The sequence below is a fragment of the Sebastes fasciatus genome, chromosome 11 (genome assembly GCF_043250625.1).
Source record: "Sebastes fasciatus isolate fSebFas1 chromosome 11, fSebFas1.pri, whole genome shotgun sequence".
Lineage (NCBI taxonomy): Eukaryota > Metazoa > Chordata > Actinopteri > Perciformes > Sebastidae > Sebastes > Sebastes fasciatus.
In genome coordinates this window covers 27,505,113-27,513,597 of record NC_133805.1, presented here as the reverse complement: position 1 = coordinate 27,513,597, position 8,485 = coordinate 27,505,113, and the positions used below count along the sequence as shown (strand labels likewise).

At 36.3% G+C, this 8,485-nt stretch overlaps 2 protein-coding genes across 2 annotated transcripts in view; both read left to right on the top strand.

Moving 5' to 3' along the window:
• The window catches only part of pak1ip1 (PAK1 interacting protein 1), a 6,132-nt gene extending 2,004 nt beyond the window's left edge, over positions 1-4,128 (top strand). Inside the window, exons 3-10 of the mRNA XM_074651974.1 lie at positions 883-1,003; positions 1,163-1,237; positions 1,332-1,384; positions 1,474-1,619; positions 2,337-2,434; positions 2,677-2,776; positions 3,648-3,777; positions 3,990-4,128. Coding sequence (XP_074508075.1) covers positions 883-1,003; positions 1,163-1,237; positions 1,332-1,384; positions 1,474-1,619; positions 2,337-2,434; positions 2,677-2,776; positions 3,648-3,777; positions 3,990-4,099 — 833 coding nt within the window. The 3' untranslated portion in view covers positions 4,100-4,128. The remainder of the gene's footprint in view (positions 1-882; positions 1,004-1,162; positions 1,238-1,331; positions 1,385-1,473; positions 1,620-2,336; positions 2,435-2,676; positions 2,777-3,647; positions 3,778-3,989) is intronic.
• Positions 4,129-5,342: 1,214 nt separating this feature from the next.
• Positions 5,343-8,483, top strand: LOC141777580 (transmembrane protein 14C-like). The gene is made up of 5 exons (XM_074651973.1): positions 5,343-5,427; positions 5,593-5,690; positions 7,704-7,805; positions 7,886-7,973; positions 8,125-8,483. Exons 2-5 carry the CDS (start codon positions 5,615-5,617, stop codon positions 8,180-8,182), a joined length of 324 nt encoding a protein of 107 aa, XP_074508074.1. The 5' UTR covers positions 5,343-5,427; positions 5,593-5,614; the 3' UTR covers positions 8,183-8,483.
• Positions 8,484-8,485: the final 2 nt, after the last annotated feature.

Genomic DNA, 8,485 nt, shown 5'->3' with positions numbered 1-8,485 from the left:
GAAAAGCCATATTTGGCTCTCTTTCTCCTCATCCTTGTCCTTGTTATCATCTGCTCACGACCTTGCTGGCTTCTACTGCACATCAACTTATAGATTAAACCACAAAAGCTGATTTTAGTGACCCCCATGTTTACTTCCACACGACAGCATGTGGTGTCTTTGTTGTTGTCTTTTGCGCATGCAGGTAAGTTCATAACCGTGACCAGTTCACACTGGAATCTGATATTGGCCACATTTAAAAAATAATGTGTACTGCCAAACAAAAAAATCTGATCTGAGCAAAAAATCTGAATCTGGCACTAAGGTTTACAGTATGAACGTAGCCTTAGAGATCTTGAGAAAACTACTGCATTCTGAACTCGACGTACCAATTTTATGCAATTTTTCTTAGCTTGTTACAAAGTCACATTAAAATAGAAATAATTACTCTTATATCTTCACCTTAGAATTGATCTTTGGTAAAAACAGGTGCTTTTTAAAACACCGTCATTGGCGTGGTTTATCAGGGTTTTTCAGGTTTCTTGTTTTTTAGGACCCAGCAATCCCATTATTTATTTATTTTGTTAGTAGCTTTCTTCCTTCTCTCCCATTATTTCATGCCAGGTTCTCTTGACTGCTTTGTGGTATACTGTAGGTATTGTAGCAAACTGATTTGATCTCATGATTTGTAGTTTGAAATGGCTGTTGGGGTCTGAATTCCAGCACATTTATCCAGACAGCTTCGTGGACTTTATTCAATTTCTTTACTGCTGGAACAACAAGTATTAAATATCATCGAAGATTTGACCTGTTTCCCTTTTCATCATTTGTCAAACTGCAAAGAAATTAAAGACACTAACTTGTGGTCTGCACAGCTGACCTCAACCTCTCTGTATTACACAGGCACCATCACCTGCCTGGAGTTTTATGGGACGTCTCATCTGCTGAGCGGAGGAGAAGATGGACTCATATGTGTGTGGGGCAAGAAGAAGTGGGAGTGTCTGAAAACCATCAGAGCTCACCAGTAAGCACACAGAGAGAGAGAGAGAGAGAGAGAGAGAGAGAGAGAGAGAGAGAGGTGCTGCAGAAGCACTGAGGTGTTTGTGTTTGTGTGATTGTTGTCTTGTATTTTGTTGGATGGGGCGAGTCAAAGTAACTTGCTTTATCCTCTCGTTTTCCACAGAGGTCACGTCACATCATTGTCCGTCCATCCGTCTGGGAAACTTGCACTCTCAGTTGGGACAGATAAGACTCTCAGGTAAGATTCCACAGCTCTGCTGGAAAGTCTGTGAGGCAGACGATTCATTTAACAGGGAATCAAAAATGACTGTTGCATCTTTTTATCCTTTTAGAACATGGAATCTAATTAACGGAAGATCGGCCTTCATCAAAAACATAAAACAGAGTAAGCCTCCTCTTGGATTTTGAAGTTAAAGTTCTTTTAGTAAAATTAGTACGTTTGAAGTAACTTTTTCTTCTCTACACTTTTAACAGATGCACACATTGTCAGATGGTCTCCAGATGGGGATAAATATGTGGCTGTGGTGAACGACACAGTAAACATCTACGACCTGCAGACAGCCTCTGTGACAGGAACAATCACAAACCCAAAGAGGATCTCATCTATTAAGTTCTTAAATGTGAGTTCTCTGACTAAAAACTTGCACTTACTATGACATTTATATGTGATATAGAGCTTGTTGTGGTTGAGATGATTAGTATCTGATATTAATCCAAGATAAAACTAGTTCAATTAGGGCTGTCAAAGTTAACGTGATAAAGCGTTAATGCAAATTCGTTTTAACGCCACTATTTTCTTTAATGCAAATTGCAATTTTTAGATCTTAGCAGGCTGAGTTTTAAAGGTAGTGAAGTTACTGGCATCATACTAAACTACATAATCTAAGGAATCCATTGGTACCAACCATGTCACACTAGCTTGTCGCAAAGGAGGCTAAATAACGCTCCAAACTTGCTCCAAACTTGCGCTAAACTTTGGCAAGGAAAAACTTGCATGGCCATTTTCAAAGGGGTCCCTTGACCTCTGACCTCAAGATATGTGAATGAAAATGGGTTCTATAGGTACCCACGAGTCTCCCCTTTACAGACATGCCCACTTTATGATAATCACATACAGTTTGGGGCAAGTCATAGTCAAGTCAGCACACTGACACACTGACAGCTGTTGGTGCCTGTTGGGCTGCAGTTTGCCATGTTAATAAAAGTATTAAATACTTGACAAATCTCCCTTTAAGGTAGATTTTGAACAGATAAAAAACTGTGATTAATTGATTGAATATTTGAATCGATTGACAGACCTAGTTTAAATAGATGTTGTAATCCTGCTTGTTTTTCAGAACTCCATCCTGGCCGTCGCAGGAGACGATGAGATTGTGAGATTTTGTGACCTGGGAAAGGAGAAATGGGTGTGTGAGTTTAAGGCTCATGAAACCAGGTAAAATCATAGTGTTTTTCTTACAACAGATTCATGTATTAAAGTATTTGTAGCTGTATTTCTAAAAACATTTCTGATGATGAGAAGAGAACGGAGCTTGTGTGAATTAAATGCTATGAAACTTACTGATATTTGTATTGCTAAAAATATCTGCATCTCTCATACATGTGTTTATTTTACATATCATGTTGTCATATTGGTGAGAAGCAAGTGAACAAACTTGCATCCTTTTGTGATTTCAGAGTGAAAGCAGTTGACAGTTTCATGATGGACGATTACTGCGTGCTGGTGACGGCTTCAAACGACGGATTCATCAAAATGTGGAAACTCCATCTAAAAGAGGCACGTCTCTAGTGTTATTTATGAACGTTTGAGTGTAAACCATTTACTTGTAACTTCAACCAAACCACATTTGCAGCGACAGTGTAAGTTTTAAAGGAACTATGGATTATAATATTAATAAGTATGTTTTCTTTAGTGTATAATCACCTGAAACTAAGAATTGTTGTGTTTTCGTTACCTTAGAATGAGCCGTTTAAATATCTACATATGGAGCAGGTCCTCTTCACGGAGTCCGCCGTGTTTCTACATTAGCCCAGAACGGACAAACCAAACACTAGCTCTAGGTAGGGCCATTTGCATTTTCACGTTTTCACGTCGGCCACCGTAGTTCTTCTGCACGCTTGGCACATGGGAGAAGTTTCAGTTGGTTGCAATATGCAACCTCACCACTAGATACCGCCAAATCCTTCAAACCGCACCTTTAAAATATTTTTTTCCTTGGGGCCAAGACCTGCCAACCTGACATCAAAGATTTAGCTGCGACAAAGGCCACCAGTTGCGTCACCTCACGTCGCCTTTTTCTCGGCCAGAAAGTTCCACTCAAACACACCGCAAAGATTACAGCTGACGGCAAACTACCACGTACATTCGGACGCTCACTGACGGCCCCAAACTGGCCGACGGCTGACGGAAGAGCCTTTAGTGTCACCACCTATTGACATACATCTGCTTTGCAAAGCAGAATAATCAAGTTATTTTACAAGCAATAAGAACTAAAATAAGACATTCAGATAAGTAGCAAAATAGAAAAATAAAACATTCTGTTACAAGACAAACTTTTATACTTTTGTATAAACAAATCTAAAAAACAACGATTGGCAAAGTGACGAGCTGCTGTTGATCTAGCAATGCACTCCTGCTGTCCCAACAGGAGCTGGAGTCTCCCACTCTTCTCGGGGAAGTGAACACAACAGCCAGACTGACGTGCCTCGCTGTGTGGAAACCTACATCAGTGCAACAGACCGCAGAGAAACCAGCAGCTGAGGCAACAACATCTCAAGGTAGTTGTCCTGCAAACACCGACTTTTGTTGCATTTCTTCATCACCATGTTATGAAAGCGATTTGAGCTATATACTGTACTGTATATTAGCGGGAATACTGAGGCTGGTGTTTTGGGTCTTTTTTTAATTTACTTCTTTACATGCACTGTAGGTTGTTCAGCTTCCTCCCACTAAAATCCTGATAAATAAATGTGTTTGCTTCTGTCCACAGAACTCATTCAGGAGCTTTCAAAGACAAAGAGAGTCCGGATCGCAGTAGAAGAAGTTATTCTAGAAGATGAGAGCAAACCCAAAAAGAAGAAAAAGGGCAGTGGAAAATAAAATGGAAAATAAAAAAATCTTTATTATTATTCATGGACTGTTTTATATCTGGACTTATTTGGTCACATACGCATTTGGGTGTTTCTGCAACTCCGGTCACTTTTGACTCTCCCAAAGTAAAAAAAAATCAACCTCTGAATTTTAATTTTAACCATCTAAGAATGTAATGCATATACACAGGTCCACAAAATTATATTTAGTGGTTAAGATTTTAATCTGTAATGTGTTTATTTTTTATGGTTTTCATCACTTGTTATTACTAAATGTCATTACTGCAACATTACAATAATGTTCATTTTATACATTTTGCTTTTGTAAGTACATTACAATAAAGAACACAATAATCACAGACAATACATGATGTGTTGATCAATATACATAAAAATGCATTTATAAAATTTAATTAAAATGTGTTGGTTTTTTTTATACTGATAAATTGCACAGCCCACCTGCACACTAAACGTACACATTTGAATATTTGTACTACGCATTTTTAATTTTTTATCTTTTTTTTTTTAATGGGATCAAGAACAACACTTTACTTACTGGCCTACTGTATATCACTGACAGTACAATTTATATGTATTTACATGAGAAATAAATGTATTGGTATCATTAAAACACCTTTCAACTCATCATCTCATCTCTCAGGCTGATGGGAATTCTTAAAAACATTCATCATGATTCTGATCGCCACCAAAATCTAATGGATTGTTCATTGTGCACCCCACCCCTCCAAAAAAATTCATTCAAATCGCTCACGAACTTTTGGAATATTTTTATTTATTTATTTATTTGCACATAAATAAAACTGCACAGAATCCAGTCAATGAAAAAAACAAAACGAGAAATGTGTCAGTAGAGGCCAAGAAGCCACAGGCTTATACAAAGGACCTTTCCCCAACCCCAGGAGAGAAAAAACAATAACAAAAAAGTAAGAAAGATCTAAACTAACATAATTTTAAAAATACAATAAAAACAACAAGTTAAACAACAACAACAAGTACACAAAATGTGCAGAAAAACCTAACCAAACAGTGGAAAACAATACAAAAAAACAATGAAATACATACAAAAAATAGTACAGAAAAAAAAGAAAATGTATCTAAACATATCAAAAGTTAATTAGACATCAGAGTAATTCTGCTAACAGACAGGCAATCAAACCAACACCGGTGAAAACATAAAAAATACATACACATAAAAATAATGAAAAGCTGTTGCATACTTTTATTTTGAAATGACACAGGAAGTGACATATTCAAGTGAACGTCCGTAAGTTGCGAGGTGCTAAAAAGGTTCTAGCTTATACTTCTTACAAAACTCAGGTAAGGCTGATGTTTGGGTTACTTTAGTACGTTTGGTGTGATATTCTGATAGTAAAAACAATTGCCAGTTCTTTATCTCCTTTATGAACTCTTGAACTGGTTAGAAGTTGTGTTAAAGTGTCTGTAAAAGGACTATTCCTCCTAATAAAGTGTGATTTCCTCCAGGTGTTCCTGGTCTCCTGACATCATGGCTGTAGACTGGGTCGGGTTCGGTTATGCTGTTCTGGTGTCAGCAGGAGGAATCATTGGTTATGTGAAAGCAGGTAACGGAAGACACACCGACATCATTAGTATTTAGATAAAGATAGCTTAACTACACAGTGGTGGATGGAGGAAGTATTCAGATCCTAATATGACACTTTAAAGATACTCGTACAGAACAGAACCATGTCCCCTGTGACTGATCTACTGTTATACATCATTTGATTATTATTACTCATGCATTAAAGGTCCCATATCATGCTCATTCTCAGGTCCATACTAGTATTTTGAGTTTCTACTAGAACATGTTTACATGCTTTAATGTTCAAAAAACCTTTATTTTCCTCATACTGTCAGCCTGAATATACCTGTATTCACCCTCTGTCTGAAACGCTCCGTTTTAGCGCATTTTGACGGAATTACAACAGAATTGCGTTGCTAGGCAACAGCTTGGGTCCATGTGTACTTCCTGTCAGCTGATGACATTCAAATACACTGCAACCAGGAAATAAACTGGGACACATTTAGAATGTTTACGTTTAAAATTGTGTCAAGGGTCTAAATATTGTATATTTGTGACATCACGAATGGATAGAAATCCTGAAAGCTTGTTACAAATGCAGAGTTTCTGAATACGGGCTGTCTGTATTTCCCTGTGGATTGAGTGTTTCGATACTTTCACAGTATTTATAAAGGACTTGAGCCTGCTTTCTAATAAAAAACATGAAAATCTCACTTTTTTATAATATGGGACCTTTAATATAAAAGCAGGATTTTACTGTTGTAGTTAGTTGAGGTGGAGCTTATTTGTATCGGACTGCATCTAATTCTTTTTTTTATTATGGATTAATCTGCTGATTATTTTCTTGATTAATCAGTTGCTTGTTTGGTTTGTATAGTGCCAATAGTAGCCTATAGAATTCAAAATTATTTGAAAAAATAAATTAAAAATAATTATTTGTGAATTATTACATTTGTGAAGCTGGAACCATGAAATATTTTTGCATGAAAAATGCAAATTAATTTTATATCCATATTATTGCTAATTGCAATAATAATAAGATATAATACTTGGGAGTTTGTTGTGCTGTTTAATTGTCTTGCTTTATATTGAGAAGTGTTTCTAATATTCAGTCTGACCTTGATATAAATGAGGTGGAAAAAATATAAGGAACTCAGTATCTCAGTATAACACAATACAAATCAACAGCACCACAAACTGCAGCATCCAAAATAATCACAAAGTTTAATCAACACATCTATAAAACAGTTTCAACAAAAGCTGAACATTATAACCTTCATAAAGGTCATAAAGGCAGGACTTTTAGCAGGGATATATGGAGTCAGATCAGTCTCAATATTAACAAATGCACACAGAGGGATTCCCAAATGTATTTTATGATTTATGTATAAATGACTCTCTCCACAAAAATATTTTTAAATGCACACAAAAACAGTTATTGTTGTATATAAATGTAAAATAAAATCCATGTATAAAAAAATAAGGTTCACAAATATATTTCTGATGCACACACAAATATTTCTTGTTTTGAATTAATGTAATAGAAATCCACAAATATATGTATTTAAAATGATTTGCAATTTTCATCAAATACATATTTGGATGTTGTTACATCTGTTGAACTTGCATTTACAAACTGCTTGTCATGTGTGAACTTCACTGCATTTGTGTGGGTTTTATGAGACTCCCCTGACGTGCACCGATCCACAAATGCATTTTTTTTGTGCATTGAAAAACATTTTTGTGGAGTCATTTATACTGTATATAAATCACAAAATGCATTTGTGCATCCTTCTGTGTGCATTCATTAATATTGAAACTGATCTGACTCCACAGGGATGTTGTATTATAGCCAGGTGTACCTAATAAACTGGCAACTTGACATTCATGTAGTATAACCCTCTAGGAATGACAATTTACACCGTTTTAACCTTAAAAGAGATGTTAAAAGGCATTCTGGGAATAATGATAATTAGTTTGTTGGATAAAATATGGAGAGTTGAGAATTCAACTCTTGATTTCAAAATAAAACCCAACTGTGTTTACTTTACAGGCAGCGTCACCTCTCTGGCTGCAGGGCTCCTGTTCGGCCTGCTGGCTGCAGTCGGTGCTTATCTGGCATCTCAAAACCCGAAGAATGTCTGGCTTTCACTTGGTGAGCAAGTTTTGTTTGTTAAACTGTGACAGTCCAAATCCAGCTTTCACAAACACATGGCTACAACTGTTTCTCTACAGGCACCTCGGGAACTCTGGCTGTGGTGATGGGACTGAGATTTGTCAACTCCTGGAAGTTCATGCCAGCTGGTTTAATGACTTTAGCAAGGTAATGCACAGATTCACTTTCCATCGGACTGTTTCGATGATAATCATTTTTACAATATTTTGCTTTTATAAACCTGAGACAAACAGAAATGAACACATTTATTTTCAGTCCTTTTTTTCAAACATATCCTGATATAAATGTTTGTTTTCAGTGGACTGATGCTGGTGAAGATCATCGCTGGAATGCTAAAGAAACCACATAAATCCTGAAAATATCTAAATATATCTTTTCAGTGTGACTGTACATATTTCTGATACTTAAAAATAAATCTAATTTGTGCTCCCACATACTGTGCATTCACAAACATTCCCTCGTTTTATATTACAGTCTGGTTCTGTATAAAAAATGTGATATAAAATATGTGATTTCATACACCATATACATTTAGGGGATGTTTTTCTAGGGCTGTCCCAAATATAATTTTTTGGGCTCCGAAGCTTTGGTGACAAGTTTGTAAATGTATCTGCTGCTGTAAAATAATAAATTCACCCACTTTAATAAAAAAAATAACT

Bases quoted from the DNA above. Each gene is read 5' to 3' on its own strand.
- LOC141777580 (XM_074651973.1), top strand. From the start codon at position 5,615: ATGGCTGTAGACTGGGTCGGGTTCGGTTATGCTGTTCTGGTGTCAGCA. The intron at 7,806-7,885 runs GTGAGCAAGTTT...GTTTCTCTACAG, and splicing joins GAATGTCTGGCTTTCACTTG to GCACCTCGGGAACTCTGGCT. The intron at 7,974-8,124 runs GTAATGCACAGA...GTTTGTTTTCAG, and splicing joins GGTTTAATGACTTTAGCAAG to TGGACTGATGCTGGTGAAGA.